The sequence below is a fragment of the Eubalaena glacialis genome, chromosome 16 (assembly GCF_028564815.1).
Source record: "Eubalaena glacialis isolate mEubGla1 chromosome 16, mEubGla1.1.hap2.+ XY, whole genome shotgun sequence".
NCBI lineage: Eukaryota > Metazoa > Chordata > Mammalia > Artiodactyla > Balaenidae > Eubalaena > Eubalaena glacialis.
Window position 1 is genome coordinate 77,140,233 of NC_083731.1, and position 24,410 is coordinate 77,164,642.

Below are 24,410 nucleotides of genomic sequence, written 5' to 3' on the forward strand. Positions count from 1 at the left end.
GTTAGTTAATTTAGAGCTTTTTGATGCCTGGGCACACTTAGAAAATGTTACTTTATCTGCATTAGGACTGGCTTTCTCCTAAATTTACCCAGACCCTGTCCCTATGTACAACTTGTCTCATATTTATCTTCAGCCATTTGGCAGAAATGATTAAATTCCTATGCCTCGACCACTGTGTAATATAAATAATATTTTCAAAAATCACAATGATTAGGAATAAGATCATTTATTTTAACAGTCTTGCTGGAGTTTTTCATAGCTCCATTCGTCTAAATAGTGCTAAGTATTTATCTCACCGATCCCTCTTCTTATCAGTTAGAAAGAAGGCAAATGTTTCCATTTCACAGATGCTATAACTGTAGGGAACTCTCCAAATTATGAACTTTTCTTTTTTTTTTTTTAACTTTTCTAAACATTCTTTAGTTTTATGACAGAGAGCTGGAGATATTTAAATCCAAGTTATTTAATCTAGTATCATCCACCACAGGAGAAAATCGTATGCCTTCCTATTGTCTTTCACTACTTAATTATCTAACCAACTTATAGAAAGGGAAAGGTTTTCACCTTATGAATCAGACATTAAAACCAGCATACATTTTCTATTTAATTTTGCATGACAAATGTTTTCATTTTGCATTAAATTAATTATTACCCATTTTGATTGATTACTTGACTTTTATAAGTGTGCATTGGACTATAGAGAATATAAAGATGAACTTTTCCTATATTCAAGGAGCTTGTGACCCAATATTATGCTGCAATCCATCTTCCTCTCCTAACACTTCTGCTAAGGTGTTCATGACCTGGTTTCATCTTTCTTTTAGAGTTATCACTATTCCCAAACCCTCTGTATTCCAACTATATTAAGATACTCACATTTCCGCAAATCATCCATCTTTTCTAACAACCATGCTTTTGAATGTGGCTATGATTCTTCACCCTAGAATGCTTTTTGAGCTTCTATCATATATAAAACACTATACTAGATGTCCAGTACCAAAAATGCGTTAGACAAAGCTCCCTGCATGGAAATCTGACAAGTGATTCAATGGTAAATATTCTATTTCATAGGTCTGCATAGGACCAAGTCTCTTAAAAAGAATCTAAATAGAAATGAAGGCTTAAGACAAAGCCAAACTATGGTAGGTTTATACTAGAAAGCAAATTTTTGAGAGAAAGAAGAAAGTAGGAACTGCTGGTCCTCGAAGGGCTATAGGTGTGTACATAGCTCTTGATCTCTGTCTAACATGGAACTACCAGCTTTGGTCAGCAGGATCCTAGCGTCTATACATCTGTGGTCTGAGAGTACTTCTCAAGGGACAGAGTAGCATTACTTATTTAATGTCTGTCTTCTTCACTATATTGTAAGCCTGCATGGCATGAATTATGTCTTGTTTGATTACCACTGTGAGCCCTGAAGTTAGCTCCTGACACAGAGTGGGTACTCAACACATATTTGATAACTGAATAATAGCCAAAGAATCAAAATAATTAGAATTTAAATCCATTCTAAACAAAGGGTCCAGTATTCATAGAAAGGTATTTTGATGAGAATGTGAGGGTAATTTGGTGAATTGCCAGCACTAAAGGTTTGAGCCAGAGTAGTAAGTACCTAATTGGGTATAAGTGGCAGGTCAATCTCAAAAGAAAGTCACAACCGAGATTCCAGAGGCTTCATGTGAGAGATTGGAAAATTGGAATTTCATCCCGAGGACATTGCAGTCACTGAAGAACATTAAGCACGATGTGAGATGATCTGATTGACCCTTTTAAAAGATGATTCTAGAGGAAAGTAGGGACAAGGTTCAAGGCAGGGAGAAGAGTTGGGAGGCTATTATAATAATTTCTGTGGGAAACAGAGGAACTTTTTTAACAATGAGAATACCAATGTAGAGGAGTAAGCAGCACATCTAAGATTTCAGTTTTAGAGGCTGCAAGTTTGGAAGGGAAGACTATCAGATCAACATCAAATGCTGCCTTGGGTGATTTGCTGCCATTCACTGAGATGAGAAAGCATAAACTGAGAAGGAGCTTGAGGATGAAAACATGATGCGTTTCAATTCTGGCCTGTGAGTTTGAGACACCTGTGAGATTTCTAAGAGGAGAAGTCAAGAGGCAGGAGAATATAGACTATGATTGTAAGGTGCGATTTCTGGGCTGGAGATGTGGAATCGGGAGTCACCAGCATATAAATGACAGTTGAAATCACAGGCAACATCCAGGGAGAATAGACAGAATGAGAAGAGAAGGGGTTTGAAAAGCAAAGTCAACGTGTAAGGGGAAAGTGAGGAAGAAGAGCCTGCAAAGGATACTGACAAGAGTCATCACTATGGCTTGAGGCAAACATGGAAAGATGAAACATGAATATAGATTTTGCGAATAGTTTTTAGAAAATAGAGCCAAAGAAAACTTTAAAATTAGAGTTAATCTTTTCATTTCTAATGATAGGTGTGGGAAATACATTTAATCCCTGAAGAATTACCATTTTTCTCTACAAATTCACAGAACAGTATGGTTTGTAAGAATTTTTAGAATTGCTTTTGTAAAATAATGCCTATATTTAAAAACCTAAGCAAATATACATAGATGAGAATGGTAGAAGAAAAATTAAAAAGTAAAGTTAAAAGAATATAATCAAGAGATAATTCCTAAAGGTTCATATCTCCATTTACTAACAGGAAACAAGGTTTCTGGGTCAGAGAACAGACAAGTTATTTACTTACATAAGAATCTTGGCATTGGTTCCCTGTACTCCAAGCCTCCACAGGGCGACCGATGAGAGCCAGATGTGCCCTTCACATCCATGAGTTTGTACCACAGGAGAGGAACTGGGAAATGATGCATCTCAGAGCTTATATAGTGCAGCTGTGCCCGCTGCCCATCTTCCCCCTGGAGAAGAAAAGAGAAAGACCTTAACTTTCTAAAGAAAACAAATTCTCTCTGGGGAGGCAAAGGTCCCTTAGAATTATTATCCTTAGACGGTAAGCAGATGGCTCCAGGGGAGATATTTCTAAATCTCTCAGGAGGTCTCTATCTTTAATTTCCAAGACTCATTTGCCATTCAAACATCCTTTAACCCCAATACAATATATTTCTCAGCAAGCCCGGCCATGCATAGGTGTGAACATATTCACGTAGCGTTGTTTCCCAACAATTACCAGAAGTGCTGGACTCTGAAACGGTCTTGGGTAATTATACTGGGGCAGAAACTAGCATCTCTGATTTGTAAAATGGGAAACGTTCCTCTTATGATTTTGCAAGTCCCAGCTGAGAGCAGTTGCTAAGAAGGGTTCTAAAGCTTAGTAAGTCAAAAATAGAGCTGGGGTCAGTGACCACGTGACGATGGATTCTACATCCAACTGCCACAAACTGGCTGTGAGAAGTAGAACAAGGAACAGCATCTCCACCAGATTCAATAACATCGAGGGACCCTTAGAGCTCGAACAACATGTAATCTCTATTCATTGCTGGCCCCATCAGCCCCAGACAGACTGTATCACTTTCCCTTCTCTATTCTCACAGCAGTTTGTGTTAATCTCTTAGAGCATTTTTATTATAATTAGCTGCCCCTGTCATCCTCACTGGACTATGCATGAATACTTGATGGGATAAAATGTCTCTTGAGCACCTGTTACACGCAGGACACTGTGTTAAATGTGGTGAGAAATTCCAAGAAAACGATTACATCCTTAAGAATGCTTACTGTTCAGTGTTTTGTACATTTTGAGATATGGTTCTAAGCCATATTAAGTAAGAAAGAGAGAGAGAGACAGAGAGAGAGAGGGGAGAAATATGTAATTAACCATCAACAGAAGGGTAGATACTCTCTACTAAAATACATGTGTCTTTCAAGAGAAGTGAAAAAAGGAAGGTGAATGTTATCATAGTCTTTGAAGGAAAAGGTGGCATAATATACCGGGGGAGGGGAGTGGAGAGATTTAGGTGGTGTTTGATACCACAAACTGTCACTCCGATACTCATTATAATGAATAAAAATCTTAAATTAAAAATTTTTTCTGTATCCTCAATCATTAGCTATTTTATGCTGAAGCCATGCATGGGAATGTTCAAGAACGGTTATGAGGATTCAAAAATAGAAAATAATTTCCTTCTAGTTCAAACTTGATTGTTTTAAATTGCCACTCAAGCAGGAGTCTGAGTGTTGAACAAAATCAAGAGCTTGTGATGTATTTTCTCCCCAAGGAGATTTTAAAAATACCATCTATTAGCTTCAAGAGAATTAATTAACATTTGTAAAGGTCTTTGGTATACAATGCAATATAAAAAGAATGGAAATATTCCGAGAGACTCATACAGAAGTAAATTTCTTTTCCCTACATGATCATTAGGAAAAAGTTGCAATTGTCTAGATGTATTTTTAGTGATGTATATGAAGAAGAGAATTTAACTTGTTCAGTTCTTATACAGGTGTAATAATAGATGTTCACAATGTAATATTTCAAAGAGTGTATTTGACCTTTTTTCTTGTAGGGGTACAGATTTACCTCAAGACTACAAGGGATAAATTTGACTGTGCTCTTTATATAGCCCAGTATCAAGATAGTTCAAAGCTGACGTTTTAATTAAATCATACTTTAAAAATAATTGCTGGTCAAAGTTTAATGTAGCAAATATTTTTCTCAAATCACATATTTTATCTAATTAGGGAATGTTCAGACAAATATCACACTTTCTACACATGAAATATTAAAAATTAGCAATTCATTGACTGCTAGGATGATTTCCGGGTTAGGTTTTATGTACATTTAGGATATAACAGATACAAAATATTAATCGTCATACCTACGTTAGTCATTACTATATCCAAGACAACAGACCACTACTTCCATTCATTTATATGTAATTTGTATCCAGCATGCATTCCTCTAGAATAGGCAAGTGTGTCGAACATAGTAAGCAAAGCCATTGATTTTGTTCAAAATGTAGCAGTTTTCCTTTAAAATGTAGTTTTCTTTGTTATTATGATATTGCCATTTTTTCCCTATATAAAACAGACTATCTTTTCCTATGTAACATTTTCCTTTTCTTTTTTAAAAGTCCCACTGGAAAGATCAAGGACAGATGTAATTCACAGGTTAGCAAATACTACAAATGACAAGGACAGACCCGGGAGGTCACTTTGATTGAAACTCAACAATTATAAATTCCTTTAGGAAATTCTTATTTTTCTGTAGATTAGAATTGCTGCCACCATCATGGAAAACATCAGCTTCCTGCCAGTAGGCTGCCGTGGTGCTGAAGCTGCATGAAAAATCATCCTGTTCTGAGATTGACATATTTATATGTATGTGTTTGTTTCATATTTTATTTCCCCTTTGTCTCTCTCTTTTCTCCAGTACAGTGCTCTTAATCCACGAGAATCTTGGGACATGTGGCATCCCACACTGGTGGCTGAAGCTTTATTTGCTATTGCAAATATATTCAGTTCCCTGCGACTGATCTCACTGTTTACTGCAAATTCTCACCTGGGGCCTCTGCAAATATCTCTGGGAAGAATGCTCCTGGACATTTTGAAGTTTCTATTCATCTACTGCCTTGTGTTGCTAGCATTTGCCAATGGCCTAAATCAATTGTACTTCTATTACGAAGAAACAAAAGGGTTAAGCTGCAAAGGCATACGATGTGAAAAGCAGAATAATGCATTTTCAACGTAAGTCTCGCAGACTTTTTTTTCTATTGGGAACGTTGGGCAGAATATAGAGTGTATTACATTTTGAATTTGAACCGTGACAAGTGGTTGCAGAGAAAAATTGTGCTTAGTGTGGAAAACAGAAATATCCAGTACATTTATTTTAAGTTTTAGTAAAATGGTCTTTTCTTTTAAATGACCTCCTATAAAAGACAGTTATGTATACTGTTTTAAAATGTGGAATAGAAAGAAACTTGTGCCTAGTGATAGCTTACAAGCACAGTAAGAGATAGAATATATGGAAAACCAATCATGGAAAAAAATCCAAATGCTTTTCAATCTTTGCTTAGATGTTTTCCAGATACTAAAGTTCCTTCACATGTCTCTTTGATTCTCGAGTTCCCCATCCAAAAATCTAAGCATGGAGAAATAGTCCAAAATAGAGACCTCAGGCTAACCTAAGCCATGATTATGATGCACATATAACCCTCTGTGCCCTTACAGCTGAGGAGCATCAGGTCTTGCTCGGTGTCAAGCTCCGGTAATTCTCACAATCAGGCTTGCTGACAGCACAGGTTCACGGCCACGGTGTTTCATGCTCACGCAGTTCTGATAGAAAACCCCTCTACTTGCCTGTGTCCATTTCCTTCCCACTATGATAAACAGTGAATTGGCAGATGAATTAAGAAGTGAGGTGATTTTCCTCTCCACAGTAACCACATGTGAACACATGGTGATTTTGTAGATGACTTTGAAAGTCAGCTGGCCATTCATCGGCCCTTCTAGAATTTTATGTAATCTGAGAGAGTACAGTAGTTTCTCCAGTGGGAGGAAATCAATAACGTCCTGTAAACTAAGTCACTTTTGGTTAAAATAATCTTGTTGGCTCAATTCTGTATCAGTTTTACCTTTGATCCCAGTATTTAAAACCCCATTTAAATTCATTAACGTCTGATTATTTGCACGTAAGTTTTCATCGCAGCCTTAGCTGCCTCAAATCCTTTCAGAAATCGATTTGATACAAACCATTAATCATAAAGAAAACAAAAAGTCATCCCAGCTTCTCCTTGTCACTTTATCCCTTGCTCCAACTTCTTTATTCTCCTGGACTTAAGCAGTTCTCCAGCCTTGTCAGCTTCCTCTCGCCCTTTTCTCACCTAGTTCAGGAGGGATTCAGTGAAATCCCTTTGCAGCAATAGCCTGGTGAGGAATAGCCTTGGATTGTGTCTCAGTGTTGATATCATAACTTGTCTTTCCCCACTCGCTCGTGATCCTTGACTTGGCAATTTGCTCCTGGCAACGGGGACTAGGGATTCACAGTAGTAGATCCCACCAACATCCCCCTTCTTAGACTCAAATTCTGCCTCTAACAAAGTTCCTGGATAGTGCCTGTCTGCTGACTGGCCTCCTGGATTTCTGATGGACAGCCATTTTGCATGCTCCATCTTTCACAACTCCCTTGTTACTTTGCACTATGTGCCCTGGTGCAACTACTTGCCAAGACCACCCTGTTGACATTTGTGGTCACATACTTCTGATCATGCTTTGTCTTCCAGAAAGAACTTCCACAAGCCCATAGAACTGAGTTCCCTCCTCAGGTCTTCTTTAATTCAGGGAACAGCTCAGGTTCCAAGACCCAACCCCTTCTCAGACATATGATTCATCTGTAGTTAACAAGGTTCTATCTAACCCCATCCTGATTTATGATCCGTGAGATTCTCAGGAATCCCCTTGCCCTGTTACTGGTTTTGTGGTAAATGCTGACATATTGTGAGCTAATTTTAATATCTGTCTCAGAAGAATATGGCTAGAGAATCTGATGCAAAATATTTAATATAAATTTTATTCTGAAAGCAAACACGTTGAATTGCTTGGATTACGTATTCTTTTAGTGTATCCTTACCAATGGTTTTCTCTATTACCATGAAAAGCAACAGATAACTGCATATCACTCCAATATTATAGGTCCAAATCATTCAATGCAAATAAACTAGGTGTTCTACTTGAATTCTTTTCCAGATAATGGAATGTAAACCTGCAAGCAACAAATTATTTTTGTTCAAAGTTACTCACAAAGAGTAACTGCTAGTATGACTTGTTGCTTGCAGTTATATCTTCTTCTTTTTATAACTCTGTAACTTCCACAAATTTCAACCTCTTCTTTTTATTACCCCATCTCATGTCTTCCCTCTGAAAATTAAAAAAAAAATTAATGTAAAGTACCTAATACAGTGCTTGTCACATAATGTGATAAAAAATGTTATCCACTCCACTTCTTTTTATTAGTAGTAGTATCTAGTGTTTCCGTAGCTGTATTCACATGGTTCCTCTCTATAATTCCTTCCAGTCAGGGCACAAATGTATGCTGAAACTCTGAACTCTGTTTCTCATTGGCTGCTATTCCTGTCTCTCTCCTTCCTCTCATCCAAGCAACCCTGAAAAGAAGCCTAAACAAGATACCTTGTTCTTGCTCTAGAAGATAGCTGGAGGCTCCATATCACTACTATCAATGGACATTTATCTCTTTGTATCCTATTTAAACTGTATCATTTGACCCTGTTTAACACCTTCATTTTTAAAATCTTGCCCTCCTTTACTTTATTTTATTTTATTTTATTTTTTTAATGCTATTCTTGTCTGCTTACATTCTTTTTATGTATGTATGTATGTATGGCTGTGTTGGGTCTTCGTTTCTGTGCGAGGGCTTTCTCTAGTTGTGGCAAGCGGGGGCCACTCTTCATCGCGGTGCGGGGGCCTCTCACTATCGCGGCCTCTCATTGCCGAGCACATGCTCCAGACGCGCAGGCTCAGTAATTGTGGCTCACGGGCCGAGTTGCTCCGCGGCATGTGGGATCTTCCCAGACCAGGGCTCGAACCCGTGTCCCCTGCATTGGCAGGCAGATTCGCAACCACTGCGCCACCAGGGAAGCCCTCCTTTACTTTTAATATTACTATGTTTTAATACTTTATCTCTTACTTTTCTAATCTTTCTCATGGTTCTCTAATAATTATATTTCAGTGATTGCTTTTAAATAGTGATCTGCCTTAGTAACTATCCTCTGACCCTGTTCCAATATCTCTGTGAAAACTCATCTGATGGATTTGGCCCTATATGTCTAAGAGATGACTTCTATATTCAATTTATATCACTAGCATCGGCCTCTCTCCCCAAGATCTGTTAAGTCCAACTGTCTTTCGAATGCCTCTCCATGCAAATCTCCTAAACATTTAAACCCAATCAGAGAAAACTCATCAGAGTCTCTCTCACAACTTTTTAATTCCTCCTCCTCAAATCCCTTTCTTCGTCAATGCTACCACAACCCATTCAGATACTTAAATCAAAAACTTGTGTTTTATACTAGATCCCTCTTTCTGCCCCCCCCCCCAAATGCAGTCAGTCAATAAAAGTCTACTCTTTATTGTCTCGGGGCCATCTTCCCTTGCTCGCTGACCCTGCCTAAATCTAAGTCCCTCTGCCCCGGGTCCCTGCCTTCCTTGATACGTCTTCCATCCTGTTGCCTGAATGATCTTTCTAAGCCAAAATCTTGACACTCCTCTATTTAAAATACCTAAATGGTTTCTCATTCCTTACTGGATACAGTCAAATTTCTTAGCTTGACATACCAGGTCCTTCAATGATCTGCCCCTTGCTTGCTTTTTTAGCTTCATCTTTCTCCATTCCCCAATAACACTTTATTCTTCAACATTTTCTAATGGGTTATCAATCCCTAAATATGTCCTATTCTTCTCTCATCCCAGAATGCTCCTGTTCTGCCCTCTCACTTGGCAAAGTTCTATTTTGTGTTCCAAAACTTACCTCAGATGTACCTTTTCCAAGGTGCCTTCCTGATCCCTTCCTGACTGAGAGCTCCCAGTGGGAATAGGCTGTGATCTGTCTTCTGTGTCTCTCTGTGCATTTTCCCACCAGCAAGTGGACACTTCTTCCTGCCCCTTTAATGCTTCCAGGTTGTTTTCTCTTTGACATGGGAAGAACTACATGTTACTAAAAGAAACCAAATATTTAATCACTGAAATTATTCTGCATAGAATTTTAAACCAATAGTCTCTGGGTAAGGGGCTCTCTTATGAATACAGAGGCATGGACCTTGTGACAGATATTTTCTCATTAAGAAAATGCCTTTTATGTTGATTGGAGCTGTATTTCTGATAATTGAAACTGGCCAACTGAAGTCGTACTTTGTTTTAATATTACTTAATTCCTTACAAACTAAGAATAAAACAGTCAGATGTCTTGTGTTAATTTATGTTTCCTCATCGATTTCATCTCAAAGGATAGAGGGAAATGCAACTGTGAAATACATGATCTTTTTACCTGTTCTCTTTCTCTAGTTGTAAGTATTTAACTGGGGAATAAGCTCATTTTTAAAAGTAGAAATTGAAAAATAGCCTCAAGAAACAAGAGACATCTTTAGGATGGCAATGCTATAGAAGTTGCCAGGTCTTAGTCTTTAACCAAGATTCTATGCCAAGTGTGATTTAATTAAGGGTGCCATTATCCTGGAAAGCTTTCTGTCCTTATCTTTCCATAGAATTAGGAAAATAGTTGCCACATAAAGGCAATCTAAAATGTGATGCAGCTAACGCTAATGGCCCTTCATTCTATGGGCAATGTTTTTATCACTAATTATGAAAACAATTTTAGAACAATGGCTTTGAAATATTAACTTAGATTGATTTTTTAATCCATGTAATAAAAGAATAATTAGCTAAGAAACACCAGTGTCTTGATAACAGGGTCTTGATTCATCTAAAACTAAATATATTTTGGTTAAGTGGAACTATTCTGCAAATCTTCTGATTCATTTAACTGAAAAAATGAAAAGAAAATAAAAATAAGAATGAAATTCAGAGTTAATCATAAAATGTCATCTTGTTTTGAATTTTCTTATTTTCAAATTTTAATTAAATATGCAAATAAATGTTTTGCCAAAGGGTCTGCTAATATCCTAATGATGAATAGTTCTTATTTAGGTAGAAGAAAATCAGAATTATTCAACCATAACAATCCATTTACTCTACATCACTTTTTTATTTGAACATTTAGAAAAGTAACTGTTATGGGATTTATGTGGCAACATTTTATATAATTTATTATATCACTCATGTAACTTCTACTCTCTCTCTGAACTGCTATTGAGGTCAGGGAAAAACCAGTTGAATTATATTTGTATATTCACAGTGAGAATATACACTATTTAGAAAGGAAGAACAAAATCATTTCACATTGAATCCAATGACACTGTCATTAATCTTAGAAATTCTCCCAAAAGCTACTGAAAATAAAGAACTCATGGCCTTGGGTCAAATTTACATTTTTCTGAGAAAGTTTTCAAAGAATACCTTCTAGTGGCCTTTGTCTGAGGCCAATGAATTTTATTAAACTTTCCCTGATATTGTCAGAATCTGACATCTGGTTGTCCTTTAAGAATATATGGTGAACTCTTCACAAAGTACATCCCTGCCGGCAAGTCAAGGTCTGATTGAGGTTGATCACATTGAAACCTTTATGATAATTTGCCCCATTGAGAGTTGAACAGCCCTAGCAAAATAATTCAGTGAAGAAACCATTACATTTCATATCCTATAGTTAAAATTTTATTATACAATTAAAAATATGAAATGGCTTACTTAAAAAAAAAACCAATTAATTTAAGGAAAGAAATCCTGAACACCAATTAAGGCATCCTTAGTTAGATTCTCCTTGTCATACTGCTCAGAAATTCATGGATTGTTTCAAGTAACAGGAGTTTGGTACAAGAATCCAGCCCTTTGATTCTCTGAGCAAGGGTTGATCTTAGCAAGGGCAGAGCCTAGAGCAAGACCTGGCTTCAAGAGGAGCAGGAGTTGATGTAGAGCTGGACCATGGGATGTTTTTCCTCTGAGAATCGATATTAACATGACTTAGCTACTCCACGTGTATTCTCTTCAGGGTTTACTTATTATCTGGCTTATTTATTCTCAATTCTCCGTTTCTTAGTTTGTGCTGTCTCAAACCTTTGGCTTCTCATAATTCCAGTGATCCTAATTCTACATCATAACTCCTGTCATTTCAGTACTTTTTAACAACTACCTCATTCTCTTGATATTTCTAAGGTAAACTTTCACAGAGAGGAAATCTGATAGTTTAAGCTCATCTTTTCACATCAGGCCATACCACTGTCCCCTGGCCTCGTATGAATTTGCTCTCCTTGGGGCATTTGACCACTGAAATCCCACATCCTTAGTCATCATGCCACGTATAAGATAATTGTGCTTTTGTTTTCACAACATAATTTAAATACAGTCTTTTTTAAACCATTTCTCGAAGAATATAAGAGTTCCATTGTCTTTTTATTACATTAAGGTGTCATAATGGTCCTACTGAAACAATTCTTCATTTGGGTTCAGACACTCTTCATCTTATTCCATTTTTGGAGTAAGTTAAGTAATGAAGAAAATGTTCCCTGAAATATAAAAATTAGCAAATCTTATTATCTGAGCATTCTGAGACATTTTGTCATCATACAGGATTCACTCTGTGCAATTTTAATTGTAAATGTGGAAATCCATAATGATAACATTATTTTTAATCCTTCTATAATCAAAAAGGAAAATCAGGTAAAAGAACTTAACATTTTTTAAAGACTAAGCCTGCAGATTTATTATTTATTAACTGTCACTCAGTGCCCTGGGACACAGGTTTGCAAACTTGTTATGAAAAGGACAGGTAGTAAATATTTTAGGCTTTGTGGGCCGTGTGTTCTGTGTTGCAACTACTCACTGCTGCCATTGTAACACAAAAGAAACCAGAGACAGTGTATAAATGAATTGGCATGGTTGTGTTTCAATAAAACTTTATGTGCATTGAAATATGAATTTATATAATTTTCACATGTCACAAAATATCACTCTTCTTTTGATTTTTTTTTTCCGACCTTTTGAAAAAGTAGAAACCATTCTTAACTCAATGACTATACAAAAACATGCTGCGGGTCCGATTTGTCATCACTGGCCAGGAAACTAAATAGTTTTCAAAGCTCTTGAGAAAATTAAGTACACATTTGTGCTAGTATAAGGAAACAATTTTCTTTAATTCTTTTTATTAAGTTTATTTTTAAATTAATCAACTATAACCTCATAGTAATCATGTTCTATCATTCTATCTTATTGTATAATGGTTCTATTAATGTAGCTATTAATGTCATTTTATCTTTATTCTAGGTTATTTGAGACACTCCAGTCCCTGTTTTGGTCAATATTTGGGCTCATCAACTTATATGTGACCAATGTCAAAGCGCAGCATGAATTCACCGAGTTTGTTGGTGCCACTATGTTTGGGACATACAACATCATCTCTCTGGTTGTCCTACTTAACATGTTAATAGCTATGATGAATAATTCTTACCAACTTATTGCTGTAAGTTGAATAACTTCCCCCCTAGAATGTGTCATTCCTAGCTATACTCCATCCTATTATCATAGGAAATACAATCTATAATTGCTATTGATGAGACGAATCAGAATTATAATATAAATGGTTAATTTGATATTTCTAAGCACTATTACCCTACTTGGCTACATACTATTTTAGTTTTTTCATATTACAGATGATTATACTAAATCTATGCTACCAGGCAGTCATCGGCTATGGCAAACAGTAGGTGAGGTATGGATTATGAACAGGCAACTCATCTCTATGCAGTGCCCTTTGGGTTTTGCATTGTCTCTGACCATCTAATCTACAATCTTGATATAAGCAAACTCATGCTAGCTTGGCAAGATACAAGAGCTAGCCCAGAGAGGAGTCGGAGTGAAAAAGCACAGGATTTTCAGTTTCTTAAAGCTCAGAAAAAAGTCAGAGAGGAGTAACCCTGAATATAGCAGAATATACAATACCATATGTGTTTATTTGAAACTCTAGAATCCAAACAACTTAGCTTATTTATTCATTCATTCAATAAATTCTTATTAAGTGCTTACTCTGTTGCCAGGTACTGTCCTAAGAACTAGAAATACGGCAATGGACAAGAATGGCGAAGTCCTTTATCCCCTTCAACTTGCATACTAGTGATCTGTGTCTATGGCCATTAGCAATAGTGACAAAGCAAACCCATACTGGAATGAAATATATTTCTTAAGTCTTTCATATGTATACTTTAGACGAGCAGCCTTTTATAAGAATAATTACAGGCTGCCCATTTACTCCATAAATAACTGCAATTATATTGCATCTTTGAATCTATTGCTAATCCTCTGGGGTGTTATTATTGTTATTTTGAGAAGCAGCACTCCTAATTTTAATTATACTGTCTTTATGGAAGCAAGACACCTGTCACAGATGAAAAACTGCATAAAACATAAAAATAAACGATTTTTATTTACTGATTCCAAGACTAGAGTATTCCCACTGAATATACTTAGGTCCTAGGAGTTGCGGGTGAATATCTGAATTTGTGGAACTTCACTTAAGCATCTCACAAATCTTAAACTTTTTAGATAGTCCATAAATATATATGTATATTTGTTTCAGAAGTTCTGTGTTCCTCTAGTCAACACATTTGCCAAATGTGGATTCTATTTTCCAGACCACCCTTCCAAAAATATTAGAAAGCCTCTAATTATCAAGCTATATACAGAGAAATTGTATATACAATTTGGATCCTATAAAACATTAAATGTATCAGTTTCATCAAGAAGAGAACATTATTCAGGAACCGTGTAATATTTTCTTTTTGCTCCTGTGTGGGGTGTGTCTTTCTAGGTGACTTGTAGAGATGAGAACGATCTTCAAATTTCTATTCTTGTTTAGCCCAAACTCTAAAGCTACTTGAGAGGAGAGCAGGCCCTGAGAACCTGAGACAGGTGTACCCCCAACATCCTGCGTGTGATGCCTCCTTGGAGCATGAACACGCCAAGTATTTGATTTTCGCCTGTGCCACAATAGCAGAATTTACCCTGAGGTCTTTCTCTTTTTGTCCTGCTACCCTTAATTCAGAGCTCTAGGATAAAGCATGAAAGAAGAAGAAAATGTAACAGTTGAAAGGCAAAAGCGATCATGCAGACCACGTCTAAAGCCTGCTTCTCACTCACTCTTTCGTTCATAGATCAAATATTTATTGTGCACCTAGTATATGCCAGATATATGCTTGATTTTAGGGATACCCAGAATAACGAAGTCCCTGCCCTCGAGAAAAAAGTAATATAGGATGGACAAAAAAATTCAATAAATAATTTCAATATTGAGAAAAGGAATTGGAGAATGTGATAAAAGTACAGAAAAGAGGACTGTAACGTGGGCTGGGGAGAGGAGACAGCTGAGATAGATGAGAGTCGGGGCTGGCTCCTAGGAGAGGAAATACCTAAGCTAAGCTTTAAACATTAACTAAGAGTTAGAAGATGGGTAGCAGAGGTGATTATAGTCATCACCAGCCTGGAACGTCTCACCTTCAATTTTTCTAACCACTGTAGACGTTGTTATAGACCCTTTCAGAATCCCAAAGGAAGAGTCTGCTTTGTGACAGCAGTAAGAGAACATAGTGAGGTCAGGATAATCCTCTACTTGTGACTCCCTGAGAATGAGAAGGAGCAGAGCTACTCACAGGCCAACACTTCACCTGCGGGGCTGCCTTTTTATTACCTGAAGCCAATTTTACTCAGTCCCAGTCTCCGTGGCGGCAGCAAACAACATCTACTTTCCTTCATTAATGCAGAATCTATAAGCTTGTTTAGGAAGAAAGATAGGGAAGGAAGTAGAAATGGGAGAGGGGAGACAAGGGGAAGCTGTAGCTTCTGTACATCCATCTATCGATCGTTTGCTAAGCAAAAATGAAGACCATGCATTTTCTAGATACGGTGGCTTCTGTTGAAAGCACGAGCTGTCCAGCGTCTAGACTAAAATCCATATTATTCAGAGTAGAATGTGTAAACAACATATGCATTCATCAGCACACAGCAATTTAGGAAGATTAGAATGAAGTATACTCTGATTTCTCCTACTCTAAAACTCGAGGGTTTTTTATAATATTAATGGGTTAAAATGAACTATTTTGAATTTGTATGTACGCCTAGTTTCTACCACCTCCTACTTCCCAGATTTTCTGCTTAAATAAGATTTGTGGCTAACTTAAGAAGAGACTGGCTGCCCCATATCTAATTGCCACAAATGTTCCTAAGTTCTTCCAGGAGATTAACAAAGCAGAATCATTAATAAATAATTAGGGGGATGCCTCAGGCTTGTGGGCAACCCCTAGCCATACTCTCACCTGATACCATTTGGCCAAGGTTACGTCAGGGTTCAATGCTGTGTCAGAGACCCTACTGTACATCTGTTAGAGGAACTTCTCTCTGAGTTTATGCCTGTTGCCTAAAGGTGGGCAAGGTTTATTCAAATGGAAACATATCAAGTAAGACTTTTACTGGACACACCAGAAGTATGAGCCATGGGCACCTACCTAGGCAGGGTTTCAAGGCCTTGGGTAAGACCTAAAGCCCTGCTTGTGGCCAGAATCTAATGAAACTGAGCTAATGTAAGCCTACAGTGGAGTAAATGAAGATTCATCTTCAACTCATAACTAATCACTGCAGTCTCTTTAACATGGATTTATTGTAATGTCTGTTTCCTGCAAGTGGGAAGGATGAAAAGTGACAAGAGAGCTGTGACTCCTTTCCAGGTTAAGCCACTCTCTGAATTTAGATGACCATCTCTGGGAGTCAGCGTTGTTTTTACAGGCAATTTAATTAATGTTCCAAGAGCCACTCAAAGTCAGGTTACAGGCTCTCTGTGAGGTTTATCTCACGTTATTAATTAAGAAACCTGTCAGCACTTGTCATGTTTTCCTGTTCAGGACCATGCAGATATAGAATGGAAATTTGCTCGGACAAAGCTTTGGATGAGTTATTTTGAAGAAGGAGGTACCCTGCCTACACCCTTCAATGTCATCCCAAGCCCCAAGTCTCTCTGGTACCTGATCAAATGGATATGGACACACCTGTGCAAGAAAAAGATGAGAAGAAAGCCAGAAAGTTTTGGAACAATAGGGGTAAGGACACAGCGTGTTGGTATTACTGTTTGTTTGGTTTTTTTTCAAATGTGTGCTTGAGTATGTTTGTATTCCTTATTGAATACGTTTGCATTTTATTCTTTCTGTTCTCACTGGGTGCAATTCGGTGCACATTTATTGCACAGCTACTGTGTCTAAGAAACTGCCTGCTTAACCATGGTTAACTATGGTTTCACAAACCCATTTCCTCCACTGAGGGCGGTCACTGTTATTTTAATAGGAACCACACTGTACATAGGTCTCTCCAAACCCACCAGTGAAGGCTTGGAGAACTAATACATTCTCTCTTAGAACCTTAATTTCTAGCTCTATTCAGAATTATAACCTCAGGTTACCTGTGGCATGACTGACTCATTGTCTGTTTCTCTGGATTGTAAGGGAAAGGATCTGTTTCAGATACCTCACATTCTTAGTGCCTAACCTAGGCCCCCGCACAGAGTGGAGAATGCTTGATAAAAAGTTCTCAATTCAGTGATTGAACAAATATTATAACTTGAAAATGTTGTGCCATATTCAAGTGCAGTGATTTCAGAATATGTTCGATTGTTCAACATTTTGCTTCTAACTCCCAATTATATTAAATGCCAAGAAGTTGTGTTTGTAAAAACTATTAGGACTGTTCAGAGCCATGCCTGTTACACTGGAAGATTATACTTCCCTGGGACATTTCTTTCATATTGGAAAGCAAGAGTTCAAGCAACTCCAACAGAAAAGACGTGGATTTAAGGCTTTGTTGCAGCCAAACCACTGACATGTCATTCTTGATTTCTTTCTCACTCAATTTCCTAATTTTCAAAGTTCTCATGTTTTAGAAATTAATACCCTAACATTCATTAGTCACTTGGGCCTTCTCAGAGAAATTGCTTTGGAAGTATTCTAATAGGCCTTTATATTAGAATCAAGTAATATCAGTTATTTAATTAAAAATTAATTCATTTTTAATTTTATTTAACTTAGTTTATGACTGCTAGCTATGCCCTTAGTGATTCTTCTTTTTCGTTAATTTCATTGCCCACCAGGCATCGTTATCAGCATCAGATGGGGCTTTCTCTCCTGAAAGTGGCATTGATTGTCCTGTCATCTCTGTAACAATTCTAATTCTAAAGAGAAATTGACTGGCAAGGGAGTATAGCAAACAGAGGGTGGTTAGGAGAGGCAGTTATATTCTTTCCTAGAGACCGTCACTCCGTGAACTTGGAAATTGGCTGTCTATCTGATCCTAGAAATGGAAGTCAGATTATGGTGAAACCTTACCTTGCAATCCTCATACTAATTTACAGAGTTTATCATCGACCTACAGCAAAATTATTGTACTCCAAGTGTTTTATTTTCCTCTTAAAAAATAAGTTCAATTTATTAAAAAAATATGTTCATTAAATAAATATAATGATTTGGGTTTAATAAGCAATTACTGTACATTTTCCACATGCCAGGAGCTGAGCTAGGAATTTTAGAGGTGGGAGGAGATATACGAAGGCATGGTTTCCATCCTTGAGGGCATTGTTTTTAACGTGGGGGACACAGATATGAGAACATCTTACTATAATACATGTTGCATGACATATTTAACATTACCGTATAGTTATATGCAAGAGGCCATGAGAACAGTGTGAGAAGTAATTCATGTTTTCCTTGAGATAAACAGGAAAAGATTTCAGAGATGCCGAACTCTGGCTTACTCCCTTCCATATCACAATATACTTGTCCTTTTTCTCATCTTATTCTTAAATTCATAAGAAATTTATTTTATCAATCCTTGAAGAGATAATAATTATTAGTACTATCTTATTATGCTTTCTCTCGTAGGAGTATTTCAATTGAAAAAGAGTTTCTGGGCCCCCAAATAAAAGCCACACACAAGAGAAATTTGTCTTTAATATTTTAATTTTAGGCAATAGCAGAAGGAATCTTGGGTTTTAAGATGCCATGGAACTTGTAAAAAAAACATAGGGCCCTGCTCTAATATTTTAAGAGCGCCATCTGTGCTGCCACCAAAATAATGGAGGACCACTCTAAGAATTTGACTTCCAACTCTCTCTCCCGTCCCCCAGAATCCTCCCACTGTTGACATATTTTTAGGAGAATATTGCCATCATTTCTTAGATGCAAAGAGGCGCTTAACATTGACTTGGGCTTTCCTATGAAAACAGTGATTCAAAGGGTAAATGGTATAAGTTAAAGAGCTTTCTTTTCTATACATTCCTGGTCAGAAAAACAAATGTCTTTTTAATGTCTCTGTCTCTAAATGTGAATATTTTGATCCAAGCTGGTGCACAGAAAGATAATTCACAATTAATTGTGACCTCAAGTCACTCCTTCTTCCCTAGCCATATAAATTTTACTAACCTTTGGTAATGGATATTTTTATGCTTTGGGAATTTATGACAAACTAAATCAATATTGTGAGTCACCTCTCTCTTCTCCATTCTCTTCCTACTCTCAATCCTGCCTCTTCCCTGCCAAGTGGAGGCTTGGGTAAACCACCAACCTAATCAAACTCAGTGCTATACATTTACCTTTTACCTAGACTGCATTTCCAGAATGAGAAGGACATATTGTGTTATGCTTACTCTTAGTTGAGTTTTATACATTTAGGTTTTAGATGGAAATAAATAAATAATATGCAAATAATATTATTTGCAAAGAAAAATGTAAGATAAATAAAAAGTAAATTAAGAAGAAGTTTGTAATATTTATGGAGTTAAATGAGAAAATAATTCCAAAAGTGAGTGCTGTGAATTCATTTCAATTTGGTTAATCCACCTGATATTTCATCGTGTAGACAGATGAAGACAAGGAGATAGACACACATCCATTAACTGAAAGGTGACTTTGAAGTACCACTGGCAGTCACTTTGTATAACGAAGGCACGGCTTAGAAGACCCCATGACACTTCAAAGGGACCTTAGAAGTCATTTAGCTCAACTATTTCCTTTAAAAAAGAGCTCGTTTACCTTGTGCAGTGTTTTAGGTGACAGAGCTGGGGAAAAACTCTGGTCTTTTGTTTCCCCATCCCATGTGCATTTCATTGCCCTCCCTTGTTTCCCTGAAAACTCTGATGACCTTGCAACAATACCCTCCATGCTGTGTGTCCACCTTTTGATTTCTCGCAACAGCTTTTGCAGATCCCACCACTGTTTTCCGCGGCCTCTTAGATTCCTGTGTCCCAAAGCCCGTGTCTAACAGGCTGGCTTACCTTCTGCTCTCATTCCAACTTGCTTCACATTTGTGAAGAAGAAAATTAAAGCCGACCTGGAGGTAGAGTTTATACATTCTTGGAGGCATTTTCTCTAAACCTTCCCACTTGTGCTTCACATACTCTTGTCACCAGCAGCTGCCTGAATGTTACCCTGTTGATCCCTCCCTGCAAGCCTGAAGCCAGTGCTCTCAGGGTTACTGACTGGCCACAGTCTGGGAGCCCAACATTGGTGATCTTATCTTGCGATTTATGGGTAATAACTGATACAACTAGCTCTGAAAACTCATTAACTTTTTAAACTTTGGACTTCCTTTTATGGGTGACTGGGAATTCCAGGTAAATTAAGTTTTCCTTTGGAATGCTTTATGGGAGAAAGCAGAAATGAAGCAGAAAGGCTTTATTGAACAACACTTTTATTGTGGGAGCAAGCCCATGATGGAGAGATGTGTTGTTTCTGCGAAATCATGAAAATCCCACCAAAGAGGCAGCATATTGAAAGTACAATCATAAAATAAGCAACATTTTATAGCCTTCTGGTTTTTTATATTACTTGTCAAATTTTAACACATTTTATCAGCAAATACCCTTCTCGGTATTAAAACAGTGGTTCTCAAACTTTAGTGTGTCTTAGAATCATCAGGAATTTCCATTTTAACAAGCACTTCCAGCCTGTAACTTTAATTAGAAATTCCTGTTAAAAAAAGCATTGGTATCTAGCTCAGCTTTTTAAACTAAAAGCCAATGTTTGTACTTGTCCAAGAGGTCTAGATAATTTAAAGTAAAAAGATGTTAATGCAATAATATCCTGCCAGTGTTTAATTAATATGAATCATTTTTAATGCCATAGACCAGGTTTCCAAATAGAATGCTAAAGTTAATGGGCAATATACTGAACCAAAAAACTACTAGTCTTTTAACAAAATCATAAAAAAATGGTTTTAACCTCTAGTTTTATGTTTTCCACTTTCTCTGGAGCACATAGTGAGGGCAACATGAAACACCATCTCTGTTAGGGCCCCTTAGCATCACTCAACTCTGGGGTCACAGATTGGATACTCATGCCTGACCAGTTGCCACAGAAATACATTCAGTTAAGTCACTGCAAGAGAATTAGGAATGGATTAACATCACCTATCATTACTAAAGAAAAAACGCTAATAGTACTTGCCTTTCAGACTTCATGCTTTATAATTATCAAAATGTGTCATCCCTTAATCTTCATGACTTTTCACAGACCTACCAACAAATCTTACAGATACGACTGTGTTCATCCATGGGTACCTCTCAATCCCTAATTTATTGCTGTAAGATTTGCTGATGGGACCTTTCAATTAAATTTTCTTTCCTAAGTGGGAATCTAGAGGAACAAATTTCTTCTTGGTATTTCAAGAGTGAGATACTGAATACTTGCTTTGACAAGGCAACCTTCAGCTTTTTATATCTTTTATATGCTTAGAAAGTATGTTTATAGAGAACAATATGTATAGATCCATCTATAAATGAGCCGAACTACAATCTTTACAGAGGGACCACATCCTGAAATGGCCCCTTGCCTTTTTACTTGTTTTTTTAAAAAGAAGAGCACAGCAAGCTGCCCCCCTTCAGGGATTCACTGAGCAAAGCAGAGAATAAAAGGCATAATTCATGGGCTTAAAATCAGTGATAGACCAAAACCAGAGTGGAAATGAGAGAAAGCGGCACTGACAATTGACAGCAGGGAGCCAGCTACGTGGAGTGAGCCTGACATTCCACATATTGGACCCGGGAAAACTAGAGATAAAGAGTGACAAAATGTCACCATAGATTCCCCAGAGCCCTTTCTTTCATAGCTGCAAAACCCTTCCTGCTCTAAAGCAACCTGACACTGCTATTGAAATGAGAAGTTGCCTCTGGGCAGCAAGGCTTCTCACTAGTTGGTCGTTTCCATTATCATTAGTTCTGTTATCCAAATACTGCCATTGTCTTGTCCTAACAAATCAGGAGGAACCTGCAAAGAGAGAGATCTGCTAATGTGGTGGGCAGGTGTGCCCTGGGCACCTGCGTTCAAAGCCACCCTGCCAAAGAACCGTGCCAGACTTCCGATATAATTCGTGGAGAAAACTGCCATCTTAAAGTGCACGTCTTCCTCCAAAATATTTTTCCTAGACATCAAGTTAGGGAAGGAAGGTCCCTGATCCGTCATGTGGCCCATTTTTCTTAAACATAACAGAAAATCAACCCAAGTTATTTTAGAAAAAGCTGCCAAATGCAACTCCACAAATATCTCAGTAACGCTGTAAACATGAACTCATCCACAGAAAATTCTTTACTCCTAACCCAGGTCTACCATGCTATAATTCTACCTCGTTCATTACTTTTTAGTAAAAATAGAGAACCCCTAGTCATTGCAGATGACTTATCAATCAAAGTTTAACATGTGAATGGCTTGAAAAAATTAAATACCTCTTACCCACTTAGGTATTTTTTAATGAACTGTCCTTCATTATATTACTTTTATAAACACACATTGGTCCATTCTGTTCTTAGTCACTTCCAGTGAGAGTTATAAGATGTAATGCTTTCCCTTATGAGAGTAAATCCTTTTGAAGTGCAGCTGATCTTTACCCAACAAAGAGGTTGCAAACATACGAGGTATTGTTGGTGGCAGCTCTAGTATAAATATTTAATGATGTCACCAGTTGCCAAAAATGATCATTATGTTTATGGCAAAGAGTGCATATATTATGGATTGAATCGTGTCTCCCCCAAAAAAGATACTTTGAACTCAAAATCCCCAGCACCTCAGAATATGACCTTATTTGGAAACAGGGTTTTGCAGATGTGATTTGTTAAGATGAGCTCCTATTGGAGGAGAGCCCTCATAAGAACCTGAACATTTGAAGACCTGGAAACACAGGAAGCACGTCATGTGGTGATGGAGTAGATATTGGAATTGTGCAGGCATAAGCCAAGGAGCACCAGAGATTGACAGATACCACTAGAAGCTAGGAAGAGGAAAGGCAGGATTCTACTGTGAGTCTCGGAGGGAACATGGAACTGCCAACATCTTGATTCGAGACTTCTGCCTCCAGCAGTGTGAGATAATAAATTTCTGTTGTTTTAAGCCACCCACTTTGTGGTACTTTGCATGGTAGCCCTAGGAAACTAGTACAACATATGCCGTGCATTTTGTGGTTAATTTTTATTCAAATAAATGAGGATCCAGTCTGGAAAGGATGCTGATCCACAAACTAAGGTGTGTTGGGAGAAAGAGGCAAAGTCATAGGATGCAGAGCAGATGTTCCTATATGTCTCTTAGTGTCTACTTGATCGAAAAAGCAAGGAGTAAAGAGTAAATTCTAGCCTGGGATTCTAGAACTGGCACTGCCTTTAGAACATTGTAGTATTTTCGTTACTCACTCAACTGTGTGGACCATGGTTTCCTTGCTTATAAATGAGGCAATGAGACTGGACCAGCTCTTCGGTTCTAATAAGTAACATCTCTGTTCTTAATGCCTACATGTCAGTCGTCATGTATTGAAATTTGAAATCTGATCTTGTGTTCCTTGACCTTTGGTAGATTCTGAGAATTTAGATAATTAAATTAATTTTAGTATTAGCCTAAGAAAGCTAATTTAAAAAGAAAGGAATATTTTATGCATTCCTAATAGATATATTCACAATTTATCGAAGATTTTATTGTTCATGATAGTTTCCCTTTAGCAATGCCAAGAAATGTGGACTTGTGATTGTATCCACTCTTGTACCTATGCATATAATCCTCAAATCTTTTTCTTTAGTCCTAACCTTCCCCCAAAATATAAAATAGACAGTGGCATCTCCACCTTAATGTCCTTTGTCAGCATATCCCAAATTGAATTCTTTATTATTTTTCTAATAGCACCAACATCTCAGCAGCCAGGCTAGAAATCTTAGTCATCACGCTCCCACCCCAGCACCAGGCCTCCAGCTCTGTTTCCCCTCAACATTCCCTCTCCCCCTGGGACTCTTACTGTCCCCTCCTTTCCATTCAGAACCCATAGAATGTACAACACAAAGAGTGAACATAATGTAACTATGGACTTTGGGTGATAGTGATGTGTCATTGGAGGTTCATCAATTGTAACAAAGGCACCACTCTGGTTGGGGATGTCGATAGTGGGGGAAGCTAAGAGTGTGTGGCAACAGGGGTTTAAGGGAAATCTCTGTACCATCCCCTACAATTCGCTGTGAATCTTGCATTGCTCTAAAAAATAATAAAGTCTTAAAAACAAAAATAACTGCCTACAGAATTTGTGTTACATCTATCCATATTTACCAGGACCATCCCTTCACCCTATCACTTAAATACAAATTTCTTATTTCCAAATCTCTGTTGCCTAGGCTAAAGCGTCCAACTCTCTAGCTAAAGAAAATGTTCTTCTCAAGCATGAAATGCCATGCAAATCACAGAAAGAAAAATAATTAGCCCTAAGTACATTCTTTTACTTTTCCAGAGGCAATCCCAATATGTGTTAAATT

The 24,410-nt window shown here is 37.4% G+C and overlaps 1 protein-coding gene across 6 annotated transcripts in view; it reads left to right on the forward strand.

Annotated features, from left to right (window-relative positions):
* TRPC4 (transient receptor potential cation channel subfamily C member 4) overlaps positions 1-24,410 on the forward strand; it is a 119,897-nt gene that overhangs the window by 90,314 nt on the left and 5,173 nt on the right. For 4 of the 6 annotated variants that reach the window (XM_061170641.1, XM_061170642.1, XM_061170643.1 and 1 more), the window contains 3 exons: positions 5,358-5,671; positions 12,872-13,067; positions 16,495-16,689. In XM_061170641.1, coding sequence (XP_061026624.1) covers positions 5,358-5,671; positions 12,872-13,067; positions 16,495-16,689 — 705 coding nt within the window. Of the gene's footprint in view, positions 1-5,357; positions 5,672-12,871; positions 13,068-16,494; positions 16,705-24,410 lie in introns of all 6 variants that reach the window. The other 2 variants (XM_061170640.1, XM_061170644.1) reach the window with 2 other exon arrangements.